Source organism: Danio rerio, chromosome 22 (genome assembly GCF_052040795.2).
Source record: "Danio rerio strain M-AB ecotype USA chromosome 22, GRCz13ab, whole genome shotgun sequence".
In the NCBI taxonomy this organism is placed as follows: domain Eukaryota; kingdom Metazoa; phylum Chordata; class Actinopteri; order Cypriniformes; family Danionidae; genus Danio; species Danio rerio.
In genome coordinates this window covers 15,788,783-15,811,578 of record NC_141042.1, presented here as the reverse complement: position 1 = coordinate 15,811,578, position 22,796 = coordinate 15,788,783, and the positions used below count along the sequence as shown (strand labels likewise).

Here is a 22,796-nt window from a genome sequence, read left to right as displayed (position 1 = left end):
AGATGGACTTTTAGGTCCTCTTTTTGTTATGAGAAGCAGAACTCACAGCTGTGACTTTTGAAAGCTTGCAATGATGATAAGGCAGTGAAAATACAGTTTAAAGAAGACAACTTTAATGATTTAATTATTAAATCTTACATAACAAAGTCTGAGTCTTTAAACTCAAATCACTCTGTTTAAAAAAGTAAATCAGTTTTGCTGAAGGATTCTTGGTTTTAGGCTGGTAGATACTGGATCGTCTCCGATTTGACAGATTTAAATGAGCAGACTAAGTGTGTGGTTACTGTATTGTGGCTTTGTGAAGCTCCTATGAATGAATGAATGAATGAATGAATGAATGAATGAATGATTCAATAAATCAATCAATCAATCAATCAATCAATCAATCAATCAATCAATCAATCAATCAATCAATCAATCAATCAATCAATCAATCAATCAAAACAGGATAGACAATTTTATAACCTATTTAAAAAATAGACATAACACAATTGAAAAAAATACATAGTTAAAATGTATATGTAATTTTAATACTACTACTACTACTGATGATAATAATAATAATCATAATATTCATAATAATAGTAATAATAATAATATTAATAATAATTGTCAATATCACTAATTGCCAAAATTAAAAAAAAACATAAAAATACAACTTATACACTGCATCATTTGTAATGTTTACTTTTTTTTTATAATTAATAGGTATTAATAATAATAATAATAATTAATGTTAATAAAACATTATTATTATTATTATTATTATTATTATTATTATTATTAAGTATATAATTACCACATTTAATATTTTATATAACCATTGCATTATTCTTACTCTAAATGTGGTGATTATGTTATTATTAAAATATTATAAAAATTATACTTTATTATTACAAGGATTATTGCAGAAAAATAAAATATTATTATAATTAAATGTTTTATTACACTAATATTAATGTTATATAATAATAAATATATATTAAATTAGACAATTATTAACAAACTTTTAAATTACTATTTAATTATTATTTTTATTAATAGTATAAAATTACAATTACTAAAATAGAAAATTAACACCCCATTATTAAATAAATTAATGTATTGATTAATTAATTGATTGATTTTTTAAATGTATTACTGGCTGATTAATTCATTAATTTATTGCTTGGAATTTAACCCAAATATTTTAATTCCTTAATAATTCCTTACATTTATATAGCCCTTTTCTGGACACTCAAAGTGCTTTACACAATTTTGGGGGGAATCTCCTCATCCACCACCAGTTTGCAGCACCCACCGGGATGACATGATGGCAGCCGTATTGCGTCAGACCGCACACCACACACCAGGTGATTGGTGGAGAGGAGACAGAGTGATAAAGCCAATCATGATATGGGGATGGTTAAGAGACCATGATGGACAGACTAGTGGGCAAATTTGGCCAGGATGCCGGGGTTAAGCCCAGTGGCATAGCGCAAAATGAGGAGGCCCCCCTGCAGGGATCGCTGACGGGGCTCCCTGATGAAGGGTGGGAAGAGGGGAAATACGTCATACGTCAATTTGCATATCACTGATGTCATCACATTCTGCCGCTTCTGTTTGTTTAACAGCCTATGGTCAATAAAGGGGTATTTATAATTGCACTACACTTTATATAAGTATGTTTATTTAACGAAATTTATTGCTGTTTGAATAAAGTATGTCATTATAGATGTGTGAATGTGCAGTAATCTCTCATATGTAATAAACTCAGACAAGTTCAGAAACTGTCACTAAAATATCTGTGATTGTGAACAAGAAAAGAATAAACGGTCCAATTAAATTGTTAAAATAAAGGAGAAGTAGATCGGTTTGACTGTACAAGGGAAATACATTCACACTGCCTGTGCTAAATCATTTGTCGTCGGTACGCAGAGGGGTGATCTGCTCTCGGGCTGCAGATGGGAGAGGCTGCTGTACGAGGACTGACTGGGCCGCCTGTCAGGGCTGTGAGGTGGGGGAGGGGCCGGCGGCATCACACACAGCTCGTTGAGAAGAGTAGGGACGGTACAGTATGGACAAATGACAGTCTAAAAAAATCTCCAATAACACACAAAAAAGTCACTAGATTTGTCGCTAGGGGGGTCTGTAAAGTCGCTAAATCTAGTGACAAAGTCGCTAAGTTAGCAACATTGGCGGCAAGCAATCAGAATGAAGTAGTCCACCGCTTGAGAGGTGTTCAGAGAACACAGACCTGTGAACTTTGGTTCCGACCACAGTTGTTCCCAAGAGTTTGATTATTGCGGTTGCCGGTGGATTTTCAATTATTGAAAATCGCGACGACGCGGGGCCCCCTAATCACGCGGGGCCCCCCCGCGGTGCGTGCCCTGTGGGCCCGTCCACTACGCCACTGGCTAAGCTCCTACTCTTTTTCAAAGGACATCCTGGGATTTGTTAAAACCACAAAGAGTCAGGACCTAGGTTTAACGTCTTATTTGAAAGACGGCACTTACTGAGCAGTATAGTGTCCCATTCACTATACTGGGGTGTTAGGACCCACACAAACCACAGATTGAGTGCCCGCTGTGGTCTCATTAACATTACTTCCGGCAGCAACCTAGCTTTCCCATGTGGTCTCCAGGTACTGACCAGATGCAGCCCTACTTAGCTTCAGTGGGCGACCATGTGAGTGTTGTAAAGAGCTAGCTGCCAAGTTTTTCCTTTTTTTGGCTTAAATTGACAATGCTTGAGCTAAAAAAAGTGAAGCCCCGGTGCACTAATAATAATAATAATAATAATAATAATAATAATAATAATAATAATAATAATAATAATAATAATACAATTGTGTAATGTTGGTAAATGTTGACACATTTCTTGAAAAACAATTGACATTTAAAAAAATTTGAACGTTCCGATTAATGGACATTCATTTAAACCATAAATGTTTTGATTTGACTGTGGCCTGCTGTAGCATGACAATAAAAAGCAGAGCAAAGCCAGCCTGACACACGCACGCACACACACACACACACACACATACAGACTCACACGCTTGTGGTTTGGCAGCCACTAACAACCTGAAGAGTACTTTGGGAAGATGTACTGTGAGTGATTGGACTTGTTGAGCTTTATCTCTGAGTGGCTTGTCAAAACGAATTCCCAACGTGTAGCTCAGGATGTAACACTTTCAAAGCAGCAGCCATCACTCTAAATATAAGATGACAACAAGTGTGAAACAGTGGCACGGCTGATCTAAATACTTGTTGGATCAAAGAGAACTTGTGCGAAACGCTCACGGCTAAACATACTCTTGTATGGCGTATTAATACGCTCGTTATTGTGCGGAAGAATTGAGTGTGAAACGTTTGGCAGTCTGAATTGACGACAAGATGGTGAAATGTTGGTTCTCAGATGCAACAGTTTCAAAAACAAAAATTCCCTGCTTCTGCTTTATTGCTCCGGTTTTGAATATGAGCCAATGGTGAGGAGGAAGTGTGCATTCGTTTTGAGTTTGTAGATTCAGCAGATTATTGTATGTGGAGAAAATGACTAATTTCGACATGGATACTTGTTTAAATTGAGCATTAAAGTTGAGAGGTCATGTGAGGAATAAATTATGGCTGTTGAATTATTTGAAAAACAATGAGATGGTGACTGCGGTCATGACATTATATATAGATTATTTTATAATAATTCAATCAACAAAGTCATTGATTGCACTTATACTAAGCATAATTAAATTCAATAAAGAAAAATATGCTAATTAAATACACAGCATTTTTTTGCTTTCCGAAGAGTCGAAATGTATTCAGGTGTACAAAAATTGAATAATCAAATTGCAAAATAATACTGTATAGTCTTCGTTTTATAAAAGAATTGTAGAAAATTAATTGTTTTTTAATTTTGCAAAGTTAGAAACAGTACCTTTTCTTAGGCGTGACTGCTTTAAAAACTTTCATACAAAGCTCAAAAAACATTTGCAAAATGATAAATTAAAATCCAGACTCAACATTGCACATACTTGCGATGTGACTATTGTGAATGATCACATTGCGATATTGATGCGGAAATGGTATATTGTGCAACCCTACTAAATATTCTGAACCAGTCGGCCAACTCAAATCTATGTGTGGTAACTGATTTAGTGATGAGCTACAGCCAATGAGAGAGCAAGTCATGGGCTGAAAGGCCATTGTGTTTGGAAACTCAACAGAAATGTCTGTGATTGGTTAATGATGTCATCACACAAGCAGTCAATAGTGATCGATTTGCTGATAGATCCGCTGATTGACATGACTCTGAAAGGCTCTCTTTAATGCTTTCATAGAGATTACAAATGCTGTGTGTTATTGATGTCATCACACAAGCAGCCAATAGCGATCGATTCGCTGATAGATCAGATGATTGACGCGACTTTCAAAGGCTCCCTTGAATGGCTTCAAAGAGATTTCAAACCCTGTGTGTCAGTGATGTCATCATCTCACAAGCAGCCAATGGTGTTCTTCTCTGTCTGACGGCTCTGCCCTCAACGTTTCATTGGCTGTGGTTTGGGGGCCAGACAGAGTTATATAATAACAGAGCTGTTGTCATATCGTGTAGTGTTTGGCCACCTCCTTATTTACATAGTATTGCATATTGTGAAACATCATAGTGATTTAAAGACAGAAAATGTAGTCTGAACGGTGCAGCGATCTGCTAATGTAGTGTGAACTAAGCATAGCTGTGCGTTTATTTAAAAAAAAGTTCATCAGCCAATCAGAATCAAGCTGTTATGTTTGACTCTTTTGTTAAGTTTGGTATGATATTCGTTCATGTCAGTTTGTAGGTGGTGTTGACGAACGGTTCATGTTTACGTGTAGCATAACTGTGATTCCTGTATTTAAATATTGATGTCGTCAATGGAGGAGGTCTCTCCCTTTTCCTGTGTTGGTTGTTCTTCACTTCTCCTTTGTTTTTAAGTTTATTTGTTTTGTAGTTTAAATGTGTTATATTGTAACTGTTTGTTCGTATACTTGACTGGAATTACTTTAACTGCGCATTAACCTGACAAACTTGCTCATATTAGAATTTAAACTAGTCAACCAGAATCAAGAAATCACTATAGTGTGAGTTTGTTGGTGAAAAAGATGTTGCGTACAAAAGTTACAATGTTTAATGTTTCAAGCTGCAGTTCCAGGTGTGTCTATGATATTGTAGTCTGTTGATAAGGTGTGAGTTTATTTTGTATTAATACAAAATCATAAACTTAATCTTAGGAAAGTATTTGCAGACTTCTCCTCAACAAACCAGATTAATTATTGTGTTGAGTTCTTACAATTTGTTTGTTTTTGAGTTCCAGCACTGGGCAGGATGTTGTTTTTGCATGTCAGTATTTGTAAGTGTGTGTGCGCATGTTTGTGTGCCCTTTGCCTCTGTGCCAATGAGAGGAAGTGACAGCCGCAGACTGCGTTTTGAAACAATGACAAAACGGAAGTCTATCTGACAGAGGAAGTCTTAAGATGAGGAAACAGGAACAAAGTGTGAAACAACAGCTCTGGCACTTTTACAAATAATGTCAGAAGAAAAATAATAAAAACAAGGAGTTATGTTTTCCCCAAAAGCATTGTTAGATTTTCTTAATCACTTTTTAAAATATATTTCAAATCTTGTGTTTTTAATGGTGTATGGTAAAATGATTTGATAAAAGCTAAATCATGTTAACCATGCATTAAAAAGCATGAGCAACATGCTAATTTTAGGGCAACATAGTGGCGCAGTGGGTAGCACAATCGCCTCACAGCAAGAAGATAGCTGGTTCGAGCCACTGTTTCCTAGTGATGGGTTGCATCTGAAAGGGCATCCGCTGCGTAAAACATATGCTCGATAAGTTGGTGGTTCATTCCGCTGTGGCGACCCCAGATTAGTAAAGGCACTAAGCCAAAAAGAAAATGAATGAATGAATGAATGAATGAACATGCTAATTTTATACTAGAATTGTGTTAACACTTTAACAATATACAAAACGTGCTTGAAACATATTAATCATGTGTTGAAATGCTAGCAACAAGCTAATTTGTGCTAGCACATTTTAAAATATGTTAACATAATAGCAACTTGAATGTGCCAAACATACAGAATCTGTAAGATCATGGTAACTCATGCTATAGTAACAAGTTTGTTATGCTTTATTAAGTCAGATTTATACTTCTGCGTTAAGCACATACGTTTGCTACAGTGCTGCCTTCACGCAGTTGAATAGCCCTTGACGTGGCTGACGTTGACGCTGACGCGCACCTCTCAAACAATGTAACTACACGTTGCAACAACGCATAGGCTCTGTGATTCATCAGCTTGGTAGCTGTGACCAGTGTGGGTGGGAGGGACCAAGAGCCACGCGATCCTGTTGGAGCAAGTGTTTACAAGTGTCGAGTCCCATGAAGGAGCTCTGGATGATTTTTTGTTTACCTTATGATTAAAGTTGTTGCCTGTCTGCCAGTTCCTGCCTCTAAATAAGTGAATTTTAGGTACTTGACAAAAACAAAAACATGACAGAGGAACATAGCTAGTCAGCTAGCATTTCGGAAGTGGTATTGCAGAGCAACACAAACAGCACGCAGAAATATAAATGCATGACTAAGTGCAAGGCAGGCGATGTGGGTCACATCAGAGGTATAAATCAACCTTTATGTTAATTCACGTTAGCAAATTGCTATGTAACCTTTTTTTTAAGCATATTCATTTCCTTTTGTATAACCACAGCTTTTCCCAGTGATGGGTTGCGGCTAAAAGGGCATACGCTGAGTAAAAACTTGCTGGATAAGTTGGCGGTTCATTCCGCTGTGGCAACCCCAGATTAATAAAGGGACTAAGCTGACAAGAAAATGAATAAATGAATAACCACAGCTTAAATACCATGGTCAAACTATGGTTAAGTCTATGGTTAATTTGTGGTTACTGTGGCTTACCTAAAACAACAACATCAACAAACACTCATTCATTCATTTTCTTTTCGGCTTAGTCCAGGGGTGTCCAAACTCGGTCCTGGAGGGCTTGTGTTCTGCAGATTTTAGCACCAACTTGCCTCAAAAAATCTGCAAGGATGTTTCTAGAAAGCCTAGTAAGAGCTTGATTAGCTAGCCCAGGTGTGTCTGATTGAGGTTGTAACTAAACTTTGCCTGGCTTGGTACCTTTATTAATCTGGGGTCGCCACAGCGGAATGAAGCGCCAACTTATCTAGCATATGTTTTACGCAGTGAATGACCTTCCAGCTGCAACCCATCTCTGGGAAACATACATACTCATTCACACTCATACACTATGGACAATTTAGCTTACCCAATTCACATGCGGTATGTCTTTGGACTGTGGGGGAAACCGGAGCACCCGGAGGAAATTCACACAAATGCTGGGAGAACATGCCAACTCCACACAGAAACGCAAACTGACCTAGCCGAGGCCCGAACCAGTGACCTTCTTGTTATGAGGCGACAGCACTACCTTCAGCGCCACTGCGTCGCCCACAACAAACATTTCTGTAGTTTTTTGTTTTGTTTTAATTGTAAAAAAACCTTGCTGAATTTTTGCAAGGATCAGAATGTTATGACCAAACATTCAAATAACATTAAAGCAATGTTAAATAGGATATCTCCCACATAGGCTCATTCCTAAAACGTAGCCCTATGTACATTTTTGGAGAATGTGAATTATGTAGCCAGAAGTATGTATGGCTGCTTTGCGTCTTTAAAATAAATGTTACAGGGCGGTATGACATCATTCCTTTTTACGCTTACCAGCTGACCACTTACCTCCATATGGATGGCTTTTCCACTGTTACTAGTTTGTCCAGTAGCTTGTCATATATGTCAGCGGACTTGAGGCGCAAAGTTGACTACGACATCGGGGTTCGAGTCTAGTGAGGAACCATTCCAGAGGGCGGATAAGCCAAAACAGAAACCCGAAATTAAAATAAACAAGTAAAATAAAGGTGAGAATGTGGTAAAATCTAAAAACATAATAAAACTTAGGCGAGGGCTTTTCTTTTTCTGGATTTTTTTGGAAACACTGTCGGTTGGGTTTAGCAAAGAAGGAGGGTGGGTCAGTCGATCACTTAGTCAGTCAGTCAGTCAGTCAGTCAGTGGATTTTGGGCCAAAGTTGGCCAATGGTAGTCTTTTATTTGGCCCACTGCCCCATCTGAGAAGAGAGTGAGAACTACTTATTTATTTACTTTGATGTATTTATTTATATAGATTTAACAGATATTGTGATTTCTGATTTAACTTAACATTTTGTTTGTTTTATTGTTAAGATATATATATAAAACTAAACTATCTTGTTTATGTAAATATTGTCAGTTGTCAGATGGAGGACAATGCACAAGACCTCAACAACTTGACTATTATATACAGCATTGAACTCCATTGTGTTGTAAACTTAGTTTTTATTGTAATAAATTCATTAGAAGATGTTTACAAGATATAATTCATTAGGTAATACAATTAAAGTAATTTTTGCTATTTAGTTTTGAATATTATTAAATAAATTAGGAAATTACCCATGACAACTTTAATAAGTAAATTCCTTTGTTTACCTTCGGCCCACAACCCTCAGTGAAGTTTAGTTTTTGGCCGTTCTTAAGAAACTGTTTGGGCACCTCTTTCCTAGATAGTTCTATATAGACATTTTATCTGTTTTAGATGTTCATCAAACAATACTTGTGTTAAAATGTTCAGAAAATACTTAACAATAAAGTTCCCAAAATGTTCACAGGATAATGAAATTAAATGTTTCCTTGATGATTAAAAAAAAAAAAAAAGTTAGTACTATAAATTTTTTTAACATTTTATAGAATGTAAAAAACAAAACAAAAGCTAAACATTCAGTAAACATTTCAAAGTAATGTTTTTATAACTTATTGAGAATGTTATCTAAACATTCCTCAGATGTTAGATGGATGTATATTATATGATAAAAAACTGCACCTGCTTCCTATGAGTGCATCTGCTTTTGTCATCCATCACATTATGTGCCCTTCTTCCTAAATCTGTGCCCTTTTACCAACCTCGTTCATCCAATTTACACCAATTGCTTTCCCTCTCAAGTTAGGAAGACAAAATGTTGGCGCCTCCTCCACGAGATTCACTTCATTATGCCACTAATGGGCAGTTGTGCTGCCGTTTCACTCTTTGTGTATCACCAGACGGTGTTTTATGAGCCGCTGTCATCAGCAGACTTACTTCAGCCCAAATGAGCGGCTCAAGATCCACACTTATGATTTATGATGGAGCTCGTTCTGGCGCATTGGCTTTGATGGCTGTGGCATTGATCTGGTTGTTTGATTATTCCACCTGTACTCAAGGACCGGAGTGGCAGAGGCATGCAGAGTTATGATCTGAGATGTCTGGAGTGCCAAGATGTTGTAATGAAGCTAAACTTCCAGAGTGACACCAATAGTGCATCATGGAAACCATTAAAGACTCAGGCTGTATCCAAAATCACCCTGTTCCCTCAGTCACTATGCTGGACATTAACCGTTTTACTTCACTTCTGGACTTAAGCACATATTTTAAGTGTCTTTACTTTAATACAATTTTTTTTTTTTGGAAATGTTTACTTCACTAAATCCAAAAACAAAATATTGTACCTCTTTTACCAACCCAGGCTTATTCTGATTATGTACCCCTATATACATTTGTGGAGAGATCAAAATACATCCCTACGTTTTATTTGCAGTTTTTGTTTTCGTGAATACACCAGAGGCCGCTCTGTATGGTTTTTCAGACCTTAAATTTCAAGTAGGGTCTGTCTGTAGGGGCCTTAGTGGCGCAACTTGTAGTATGTTAGAGGTGTAACTTGAAGTTATTGAGACATGTCCAAACTACAACCCAGGCTCATTCTGAAAACTTACCTCTATATACATTTCTGGAGGCCGCGAAATACATCCTAGGAGGTACGTTTTTTTTGTTTTCGCGAATCCACAAGACGTCGCTGTGTACGCTTTTTGAGATCTCAAATTTCTCTCGCAAGTGCCATTTGCGACGGCTGTCCTCGCATAAACCTAACAGAGGCTGCTGTTGACTGACTGACTGACTGAATGAATGAATGACTGACTGACTGACTGACTGACCAGTCGACTGACTTACCCATTCCTTCCCTAAACCCAACCAATTTTATCGAATGACCTGTCGAACCCCGTCATCATGGTCAACTCATTTCTTCGTCTCAAGTCGCTGAAGTACATGTCCAGCTAATGGGACAAACTGGTTACCACAGGAAAGCTGTCCATACGGAAGTAAGTGGACAGCTAGTAAGCACAAAAAAAAAGGGCGTCATACCCCCTTATAGCATTAGTTTTAAAAAATTAAGTGCAGCCATACGTACCTCTGGCTACATAATTTGCAGTTTCCAGAAACATATATAAGACTACGTTTTTAGAATGAGCAACTATGTTGTCCGCAAGATGGTGCTGTACATCAGTTACGTCTACACCTACTCCACACCTAAACCCTACCATCATTGTTATCAACGTCTAAACCTATCACAACCCTTAACCCAACTATCACAGTTATTAACGGCTACACCTTCCCCAACCCTAAACCCAACGGTTATTGATGTTCAACCATGAGTTGCGGAGGCTTTCATACTTGACACGCTCGCCACTGAAATGTTTTTTGCAACCACAGAGGGCGACACCAAGTTGGCTAACTATCATGACAAAACGGATGAAGAAGTCAGTGAGTGAAGTTGCATGGTCGAGTTGCTAAATTAATGAATATGATAACATATCAAATGAATTGGTTGTGGATATATTTGGAGAAAACTGTTCTCTCGTAAGTATTTATGCCATCTTGCCAACAACATCTTGTTGTGACATCTTGCATGGTTTAATAACTGCAAGTTATGCCTCTAACTTACTACAAGTTGTGCCCTTTAATCTTACGGCCTGCCTTACAGTCTGCAGACACTTGCAAATTTCTCTCGCTAGTGCCATTCGTGCCTGCTGTTCTTGTGTAAATCCACCAGAGGCTGCTGTTGAATGACGGACTTACTGACTGACCAACCGACCAATCAAGCTATTAGTAGCAGAAAAGCAATCCATACGAAAGTAAGCGGTCAGCTAGTTAGCAAGAGATCGATGTAATACCGCCCTGTAGAGTTTGTTTCAAAGATGGAATGCAGCCATAGCTCTGGCTACATAATTCGCAATCTTTATAAATGTATATACTGTATAGGAGTACGTTTTCAGAATGAGCCCGTGTTGTTCTTTACTTCACCACATTTCCTGAATGAAGCTAAATTACTGTTGATTTGAAGGTAAGAATCTGTAGCTTGCTCAGAGACAAGAAAGTAGTGTTAACTTAAAATTTTCAGTTAACCTGTTGAATTGGTTGACAAACTGCACTGAATTTGTGAATCTTACTGACGTCTGTTCACAAGTCAACAACTTACTGAATCAAACAATGCATTTAAAGTGAATGTCCAGTAAATGGTTAATTGAATCAAATCAGATCCATTTGACTCCCCAGTAAACAACTCTCTTATTTTACAAACTGATCTGAATGGGGTTCCGTGTGTGAATGTGGTTTCACATGTTTCCACTTGACTTATCATGAATTATCAATGTGGTTATTAAAGCATGGCAAGTTTTGATAATTCAGGCTTTTTTAGTTATCAGTAAGTACTTTTCTGACCGAAAAAAAAGTCCAGACGCAGCTTCAAAAATTTGTTTCAAACCGGAAGAACGAATTTGCTTAAAATATCACAAAATCAACCAATTTTCACTTTTTAGTGAAATACATGTGTCCAAATAGTGTTTTTTAGCAGTGTGGGCCACATATATGACAGTCAACAGCTTTAAAAAAGTGTTTTGGTGTTTCGTGACCCTTTAAGTAAAGTCATCTTTTACTACTGATCTACTGTATTTTTGTTAAATAGAGCAATGACAATGAGAATACAAAGGAAAAATACTATTAAAAGTACATTTTAAGCATGTAAAAGTTAATTTCAATACTATTGAAATACTATTATGCTATTCGTGTTATCCCTGAATTTTTAAAAGTACTTTTTACAAGAAAGGCTTGAATAATCATGAAGACCTACATTATTATTATTATTATTATTATTATCATTATATTCAAGTGGAGGAAAGTTGAATGTGCTGGCCAGATTGTTATTCGCTTTATAAATGACAATAGGCCACTTTGCCTTAATAGGCAGTTTTTTACTTTTTTTTCCCTAATGATATATAATAAAAATAATACGTATAAATACATTTTTCACATATATATTATTATGTACTATAATTGAAACATAAAATGAGATAGTAAAATATAATCAACAACGAAAATGTAAATAAAAACGTAAATTAAAAACATAAATGAAAATATCTTGTCTTAGTCCTATCAAAATAGCAAACTACATCTCTCTATATTTAGACTAAAAGACTGCTTTATTTATTTATTTATTGATTGATTTATTGATTTATTTAAGACTACTTATTTGTACTGAATGTTTATGCTTTCACTTTAGTTGTCTTTCATTTCTTTAATTCTATTTTCCAAAACGTATCCTCTTTGCACTTAAAAAGTTTACAATAAACCAGGTAAACAAATTTTAAATGTAAGTTGAGGTGATCGCAAGTTCACAACTGTGAGGTGATGTGCTCTACCGGCAGGATAATATTATTTTGCTGTTTTTTATATGCGCATGTTTAAGATTTAAGATAATAACATTGCCATGATAGTCAAAGAAATCAAAACATTATTTTCACCCCAACGCAATTTAATCGGGCACTGAAGGCTAATAACTTAATTCTTATATTTGCTTTTTGACTTCTCACCATGTATCTTTTCTACAGCATAGTATAGTGTAAGAGCATGTCTATTACCAGAAAAACTAAATTAAAATTATATTTTAATTGAACACATCACATCACATACAGTAAGCTACGCCTACAGAACAGTCTGTTTAGCATTGTGAAAAGGCAAAGCTGAATATCTGTGGTTAAAGTGCCACCCAGCGGTCAAATGCTGCTGGCGCATCAAGTACCGCCGTCGCCGCGGTATGAATGGCGGCACAAGGAACACATTGAATTAGTAACATCTGTATATTTCTTTATTCTAAATCTTCAGGAAGTGATAAATCAAAAAGTGTGGTTATGATGACCACCCGACAAGCTAATCCTGAAAAAAAATAGTGCTTAAAATGTCACTAAAATGCAGCTATATAAACTATTAATACTCAACTTGACAGTTAAATAGGAAATGAAGCAAATAACTGTAAAAAATATTTTTTTGAGAAAAAAGAATCACCCCTTTCACCAGGCTGGCTATGTGCCTGTGTGGGATTGATTGAATTCACTTCAAAATGTCCAATGTGCTTTTTTGGAACCACTACAGATGGCTGCTATATATACGTATAGGAGGTAATTTTATATGCAGTGTGTATGTGTGTCTATGTGCATCAAACACATAGAGGAACATAGGAGTGGAAGAAAAGGGTCGTGGCTGACCACAGATAGAATTTGCTTCAGTCTAGCAGGAAATGGCTCCTAAATCTGCTAGACTGACTCAGTTGAGGGACTTTTATGTTATAAATTGTGGTTACATCCATCATAGCAACGCAATAATACATAAATGCTTAAATTCTACAATTCATGCCAGCATTGTTTTAAAAAAAATGTTAGCAACATGTTAGCGAGATGTTACATTTTTGATATAAAATGCTAGAGAAAATACTAATTCATGCTAACAATTCAATGTTTACATGTTTGCATGCTAACAAAATGATAAACAGGCTAGCATTTTTTGTGTTACCAACTGCTAGCAACAACAAGCTAGCAACATGCTCATTCATGTTAGCAACCTGCACTGTAAAAACAGATTAGTTGATTTTACTTATCACCTTAAATTTAAGTAAACAAACTGTGGATAATTACAAAAATAAGTTGTCAGCTGAAAAGTTCCAAGCTAACAGGTTTTAATAACATTTTACAGTGTGTTAACCAGGTCTGCTACAATTATGCTAGCAATATAAAGTTTGTTGAAGTTTTATTATATGTACTGATACTGTATACTTCTTTAGTGCCAACCCCATTATTTCAGCGTTTCTAGACAGAAACTCTTGAGAGCTAAACCACCTTGAGACAAGTTTAGTAATTACAGTACAGCTTCTCTGCAAAGGTAAATGCAGAGCACAGTTGCTCTGAGACCTTCTGGAGCACCAGCTGTTGTCTCGCAGTGGTGCATGATGGGAATTTGGATGTTACTTGCCCTCGTAAGAGCATAAAATTTTCATTTCAGATGGAACATGCAGGTTTTGCCTCATTAATTTGTGGTTTTCCTCTTTCAGACGTACATCTTTACAGATAGTCCAGACGTAGACATTTCTTCAGAAGGTAGATATTTGTTCTTCTAAAGGACTAGTCTGAAACTCATGATTCTTGAGTGCTTTACACTCACCATGTGTGTTTTTGTCAACAGGTTTTAACGTTGTCGTCACTAATTGTTCACCTGAGCACAGTCATCAAGCATTATCCTGCAAGATGGCTGCTGAGTATGACTACTTCATGGCCTCCTACAAAAAGTGAGTAAGCTAATGGTGCTATTATTTTTCTCAAGATTTTGAATGTTCGGCAACACTGGTTTAAGAAGCAGTCCCTACTATTAACTACTGGCTTATTACCTGCTTATTAATATTGGCCCATTTCCACTTAGTGGTAAACTATTGTACATGTCACCTTGATCAGGCTTGCATTTCCACTGCCAAAAGCATACGCAGACACACACACTGCCACTTTAATAATCACGCGCATGTTATTATCATCAGCTCAAGAAGTTTGTTATTTCAAATATAAACTCGCACGCAAGCTCTCTCTCGAGAAAGTGTAACCGCTCACAGTTTGTAAACAACTACTGGGCACAGGGTAGATTCTGCTCTTCTTCATGGCTTTGTGGCTGTTTATCAAGACGACAAGGTTTGTTTAAGCTCGGGTCGACCATTGATCTTTATTATATGTATATATTATTTTGATACAATGTCACGGCCCTGTATTTAAAATGGCACTTTCTTTGTTTTCATTCTCCTGGCTTGTGCACGCACTAGTGGCTTTTCTCTGTAAACCAATGGTGTTCAGCTACGTGTCTTGCTCCGCCTTTTGGTATCTCTTTTGTTGTACCTTTCAAAAAGCGGTACATTACGGTTCGCTTTTTGGTACCTTTTGACTTTTGCCATGAAAGAGTACCGTACCGCACCATACCACTCAGTGCAAACGGGCCATATATGATACTGGTTGTTTGTTAGTTTTTATTAAGTATTATCCATACCCAATTCCTTAACCCGACTACTACCTTACTAACTAACAATAAGCAGCCCATTAGTGCTTTTTTTGCGCTAAAAAATCATGCTTAATAGTTTCTTAATTTTGAGAATCATACTTTAAAGGGCTGCATGTAATTCTGGACTCTTCCTAAGCATAAAAATACCATATGTTTGCAGATATTTAAGAAATGTGCTAAGTGATCATGACAAAACATTAATAGAGTTAGTTATTCTTTGTTATTCTCCTTTAAAAAAGGTAAGTTCTGTTACTCCACCTACTTACCTAATTACATTTCAGCTCCCAAGGTTGCCTTGTCATAAAACAGTGTATTTGTACAGGCACAGCTAAAAATGCAACCTCCAGAGGACAGTAGCAGCCTCCGAAATGAATTAGAGTTATAAAATCTACATGAGGCATTTGCAAACAATACAGATATTAAAATATAAAGATTAGCTGAGAATTTTACAGTGTAATGCTGGGTTCACACCAAACGCAGAGCACATTGTTTCTTGCTCTAGTTTATTGACTGAACATTTTTCACCTCAAGCAAATTGTTCATTTAAGAAGAATTATTTAAATCTGCAAAGAAAGACACAATTGGGATAAATTCTGCATGTTCGTGGCAGACTCGTTGCACAACTCTTCTATTTTCGAGCATTTGCAATGAATTTGTATGCAATCTACTCGCATGACTTTCACATTTGGCTCACTCCAGTTGGAGTTGTTAATCTGGACAACTGTGGAAGGCGGGGTGAAAAAATTCTTTTAATATTTAGAATTTGGACTGTCAATCCTACATACTGCACCTTTAAAATAAATCTTTAAAGAGTCCCTAATATGCATTTAAAAGGTCATATTTTGGTTTTGGGGGTCTCCAACAACAGGCTGATATGCATGCAAGGTCAAAAAAACTCTTTCATTGTCTTATAATATGGATTTATTTTTACCTAATTCTCCTAAAGACTCCCATATGATCTGTTCAGCGATGATCTGTTCAATTGTTCCCCAAACCCCTTTTTAGCGTGACGCTAATCTGTGCTGATTGGTCCGATGACCCAGTCTGTTGGGATTGACTGCATCCAGCTTGAGACATGAGAAACTCCGTCCATGGCTTATCAACATTATTAAAGTAGTCAGAGTGCAGAGTGTATGTGTGAGCCCAATGCAAGAGCGCATTAAAGCAATGCAGTTAAACGCCAGCATATTACTCTCTTCTTAACCATAGGTAATAACAAGGCAAAACATTCAGTATTAACCAACACAGTGGCAAAAGCTCAACTATTTTGAAACTTGACTGCCGCACGTGTGTAGGAACCACTGACGGTGGCCATAGTAACGACAAATGGCAGACGATCGCAAGCTCACAAATGCATTTAAATCCATAAACAAAGCGGTACGTGCCACGTTTTAAATGTGGCTTTAGACACGATTTATGAATATAAAGAAGTGATTACAAGTAACAAAACACAATTAAAAACATATTTTGACTGCTAGAGAAACCGTTGCGGAGGCAACCATTTTAATCACACTTACTTACACTTATGAATTGGAGGAAGAAACTGATCCATGAACTGTGTACTGATAAAATACCTGTCAAGCTCTGACAAAGTTTTATACATTAATAATCTTTTCTGATCCTTCCTTTAACAGAGGCAGACAAATCCCCCATTGCAGGGTAGATTATTGCATTAATCACCAGAATGTTCACTTAATAATATTTACTCATCTTCAGTCATGATCAGTCCACACACACCCGCACTCTGCTAGCTTGAAGGGAAAGGCGTGTTCACGTTTTACCAGATCCGGCACTTCATATTTGGTATTGCTTGTGTCGACATCAAGACAAACAGGCAACAAATCCTAATGAAGGACGAATCATTTAAACGACTCTGAATCAAATCTTTTATTAAAAGAATGATATATTTAAATAGGTACACTTTCAGATTTAAACCTCAGCTGGATGTTTTCATTCACTTAAAACATTATAAGGGCTCTTTAAAAGTGAATCTATACAATGGAAACTGTTCAACTGAATCCATTTAGCATATTTCTAAGTATTTGTTTTTTTATATATATATATTTTTGATTACAGGTGGCTGTGTCATGTTGATGATGATAACTATCTGAATCCCGGAGCTCTTCTCTCTCTCCTGATGGCCTTTCCAGCAGATGGCGATATTTATGTAGGAAAACCTAGTCTGGATCGACCAATGAGAGCGCAGGAGCTGCTGGAGGGAAACAAGACGGTCAGTATCACATCTATTCATATTTTTTTTTCGTTGGTCAGCCTTCAGCAGCTTTTTTCACCTAATTTTTATGTCCTTTAGAGATCAATCAGTGATTAGAGCTTTATTGGCCACTAATCTCAACAATTTGTTCTGGTGTGTTAATGTACAGCTGGAGAGAAAATCTGTCAATACTGTAGGCAGAGTAGATCCAATCACGTTCAGTGTGTAATCCCAGTCATTCTCTCTATGTGTGCGTGTGCACATTTAGTCATGCTGTGTCTAAACCTGCTTCTTCAGTGTGTGTGTGTGTGTGTGTGTGTGTGTGTCTGTGTGAGTGTGAGGTCTGCCGGAACAGACAGGCCATTCAATCCAGGTTTCCTCATCTCTCTCTCTCCCTCTCTTTTTCTATGCTCTGCTGATCTCTTGGGCCACAGAGACTCTTGGGTAATAAAAAATGAAACCTGTCTTTTCATTTGTGCTGCTCATGCTGGACTCTGCCTTCATTCAGCATGTTGGAATGCATTAGTCATATCCACATATCAGATATATATTTATATTCTTTTAAATAACTTGTGTCATTTGTGTTATGTTACTCATTAATTATTATTATTATTAAAGTTTTTCATTCCTGCACTTTCAGAAATAAAGGTCAAAACACTCTCTGGGGCAGTACCTTTTTAGAAGATATATATTAGTCAAAGTCAACATCGATTCACCTCAGAATTGTCAACTCTGACACATAGTCATACAGAGAATTGAAATTACTCTCTTAGTAATAGTACCTAAAGTGCACATATTAGTAAATTAGAGTCCTTGTGGACTGGTAATTGCTGAGACTTCGATTCCAATAGAGTGGAGGAACTATGACGTCACCTTGTGGGCTAATTGGCTGCTAGCATAAAACTGGTTACTTAGATAAAATCCCTATAGGATTTTCCCATAGGCTTTTCGAAGATTGCAAATAATAAGCTCTGTGTTCAAACACTGTTCATTACACTTACACATTTTGTCCAGCCAGATAACCTCACACGAAAATATAACTTTGAGCACTTTTGGATCTTAAATGCAAACGCAAGAATTTAAAAGCTAACATTTTGCTATAAATGGACTACAGTGCCTTCAGGACACTGGCCTGAGACATCAGCACCACCCTGCTACAGATGACTTAAATAGCTTATTATTAGAAATATGGCCTATGACAAAGAGTCAATCTCTGTTTATTATATTATAATCCATGCTATATATTATAAACAAATAAATACGCAAAAACACAGACCTACATGCCTTTTGGATCGTTTTTACGTGGGAAATACGTCTGTTTTGCTTAACGGTTGTTGAAAAAGTTCTAAAACTGTATATATAACTGTGCCTACATAGTATAATACATATTTAAATAAGTGTATCGTATGCATACAGCCCACTTACCTTAGTAACAGGTGATAGAATTGAGGCATGAGGGACAGGTCTATATGCAATGCCTGCAAGTTCCATGATGGATCGAGAACAACATTCAATATTCTTTTTATGTCACGAAGTACAGCGAAAAGCAGCCCATACAGTCATCAATGCTTTACATTTTAAGGAGGAGTGTAAATATTACACTTATGACAGAGGTAAATGTGTTCAGAGGATGAAAGAAAAACTACAAAAATCACTTGATCACATTAAAATGACAGTTATATGTGTGTAATTTTACACTTTTATTCACATGTTTGCATTACTAAGAGCAGGAAAAAGACAGGCTGCACTGGTAAGCAGTATCTTCATAATAAAAGCGAATTCGAATAATTAATATTAATGAATAATACACCTGCTCAATGAATGCATAGGGCTAAGGGGGAGGGGTGAATAGCCCTTTGAATTTGAAGCAAGGGGTAAGAAAATTTCCCAGAATACACCTGCCACAACGAACCCGGAAGTAAGGTGATCCACAAATTAGTATTTTTTGTCATTATTATGAATTTTTACGACAAACAAACATATGTTTTAATATATTCATAACTGCGTTCGTTAAAAATAAATGAATAAATAAAAAACCCAGCTAAATTTCGTGATCAGTAGTCCCAATTAATTAATTACAAAAATAGAATTGGGATTGGGCAGTAGAACTGTGTGCTGTGAAACACTGGCCTGGTCACCACTGTTGTAGATGCTTGTGATTTGTTATACTGTGGTCCTCTCCTCCCTGGACAATGCACAGCTGGATGACAGTTCATTGTTTGTCTGTCTGTGCACCACTTTTAAAACATACTCACTACAGTGGCCTATGAACAACCCTGAAGATGCTGCATTTCTGAGATCAAAGTTCAGACTTTTTGTGTGTATCTGTGTATATAACACTGCAACCTCTCATTGCTGTTTCTCAGTTTGATACTCAGAGGCGTTTGAATCTAAACTACTTTTGTTCCGGTTAACACAGCAAGATCCAGCCTATCTGCCTCTCTGTGTGTCCTCTGTGTTGTTTATGTGCACATTTATAGGTTTGGCTGGACGGGCAACAGTTCCCTACAGGGAAACAATATGGTTAAAAGAATGAGAGAACAGAAATGGCTGTGGAGAAGCTTGAGGGTCACAACCACATGCAGGAAACCAATAAAAGGATGAAGAATATATATATATATATATATATATATATATATATATATATATATATATATATATATATATATATATATTAGTGCTGTCAAAATTAGTCCATTAACGCATGCGATTAATTTTAAATATTGAACACGTTAAAAAAAATGTACGCAATTAACGCAGTTGCAGGTTATTTTTTGTGTTTGATGTGTGTTCAACATGCAAAGAAATATGCAACCCAAGCTCATTCTGGAATAGTAGCCCTGCGGACGTTTCTGGAGACCGCGATTTACGTGGCCGGAGGTACGTAAGGCCGCGTTTAATTTTTTTCGAGCTAACGCTGCGGGGCGCTGCGGGGCGCTGCCGCCCCTTCTCTTCGCACTCGCCGGCCGACAACTCGCCTCCGAGTGGAGGGCTTTCCCGATGCAACCAGTTTGTCCGCTTAGCTCACAGCGTTGCGTCGGCGGAGCGGAGGCCCCGGAGGAGGAGCCGGCCGCGGGGACGACGACCGGGATCGAGTCCGGGAAACAGCGGTTCCGTAAATCAGGTGAGACGAAAAACAGAATCCGAAAAATATGGGCGAGAACGCAGCGGGATCCGAAAACGCGGTCGAAATCGAGGACGAGGGCTTTTGCTTTTTTTTTTTTTTCTGGAAGGCTTTTGTGAACCGTCGCTCGGGTTTAGGGAAGGAGGAGGAGGAGGAGGAGGAAGAGGAGGGCGGCTGAGTCGGCCAATCCCGCGGCTTTTCGCACAAAAACGGCGCGGGCCCGAACGGCGCGCGCTCCCGAGAGGCGCCCGAGACGCGAAAAAACGCGCACAGCGGCCTCTCGCAGATCCGCGAAAACAAAAACCGCTCGAATACGTACCTCCCGGGACGTAAATTGCAGTCCGCAAAAACGTCCGCAGGGCTAGGTTTCCACAATGAGCCCGGGTTGGAAATATGGATAAGACCAACAAAGCACTTTTTGAAGACACATTTCAGTATAAAACCTATTAATGTTGCATCACCAGGCTCTCCAGAGTTTTATGCAATTTCGGGTGTTTCATTTTTAACATTCGACTTCTGTTTTAATGGAATTTTTATAATTTTAAATGGAATTTGATACCGCATGGCAAATGGAAAGAAAAACCTCTGCATTTCGTGACTTGGTGGTCCTTTAAGGTAATCAAAAATCGCTGCTTACATGGTAGACTCTGAATAAGAGTATTATCTTAATCATATTAAAATCTGAGTATTGGTGTCTTATATAAATCTACTCAGAAAGTGCCAAATGAAGTCGTGAGCAGTCAAAGACAGCACATTACTCTGCCTTTCAGTATGAGCCCTCCAATGTTTCATTAAGTTTGAAGTGTTTCCTCCTTAAACGCAACGAAAGCGTATGCTTATATATTATATATTTATATGTGGCACTTTAAGTTGTTTATATTAATCCAAGTAATTTGCTCATAGTCTTAGTGGTGTAAATTTAATCATATTTGAAAATAGTTACATGTTTCACTAGCAGGTATTGGAAAATAACATCTTCAATGTGTTTTTTTTTAAAAAGTGAGTCAACGAATAGATTTAAGGTTAGTTTAAAAGGACATACTCATTCAGAAATTACCAGTAGACTCTTTATGGCTTAGTCAGTGAATCACTCAGCAATTTTTATCAAAACCATATAAATTATTAGAATAGTATATATTAACAAATTAGTTTACACATCTTTCAAACATGAGAACTCTTGCATCATTCACTCAAATAATCTGTTCAAAACCATTCATTTATTATAGGAAAAAAAAACACTGTTGTATAAGTGAATCATTGAATCTGTAACTGCGCTAATGAATTATTAATTTTTTTAATGTAAAACAGTTCCATGTATATAATATAATATCATGTAATTCAGGTATTTGATGTAGTGGAAGTGATTCACATTTATAAATGACCTGCTTTTGTGTGACTCTTCATCTCTTGTTGCTGAAATTCTTGCTTTAGGCGAGGGTTTTACTCACAATGTCAGCGAGTCTACACATGTACCACTATTGCACTCTGACCGACTGAACTTCAGGCCATTAATCACTCTGCACATAATTGTTTTAGGACTTGATACTTATAATTTGAATAACTTTATAAAATGTATATTCAGAGCCACTGCATGACTGCCACTCAATATGCTAAGGTTAAAGTACGCTTTCTTTTTATTCTGTTGCAGAGGGATGTCCATTTCTGGTTTGCTACAGGAGGGGCTGGTTTCTGCCTGAGCAGGAACCTGGCAGAAAGGATGGCACCCTGGGCAAGGTGAGGTCCTGATTCAGCATTTGATTCTGAAGCAATTTCACGCATATGTTAGTACATGTGCCCTCATCACGAAAGGCATTTTGGTGGTTTCTACAAGTCATAAATTCAGAATATGTTTACCTCTATTTGCAGTGGTCCCAGGTTTGAACAAACATCTGCTGTGATAATGTTGCCTGATGACTGTACCGTGGGTTTTATAGTTGAGAGGCGACTGGGCATCTCGATGATCCATAGCAATATGTTTCACTCTCATTTAGAAAACCTACTCCTTCTGTCCCCCAGCGATATTCCAAAACAGGTGAGATGGTTGCAATTTTTACCTTATTTTTTGTTGGTTATTAGTATTAGTGCTTATATTCAAGTTAGTTAGATAGTTTAGACCAATCTAATTGTTAAAAAAGAGATTTGAATTATAATTCCCAAGGTATT

At 37.2% G+C, this 22,796-nt stretch overlaps 1 protein-coding gene across 1 annotated transcript in view; it reads left to right on the top strand.

The window, feature by feature from the left end:
* mfng (MFNG O-fucosylpeptide 3-beta-N-acetylglucosaminyltransferase) overlaps positions 1-22,796 on the top strand; it is a 30,660-nt gene that overhangs the window by 2,526 nt on the left and 5,338 nt on the right. The window contains 5 exon segments of the mRNA NM_001007788.1: positions 14,312-14,357; positions 14,443-14,545; positions 17,374-17,527; positions 22,282-22,367; positions 22,500-22,665. Coding sequence (NP_001007789.1) covers positions 14,312-14,357; positions 14,443-14,545; positions 17,374-17,527; positions 22,282-22,367; positions 22,500-22,665 — 555 coding nt within the window.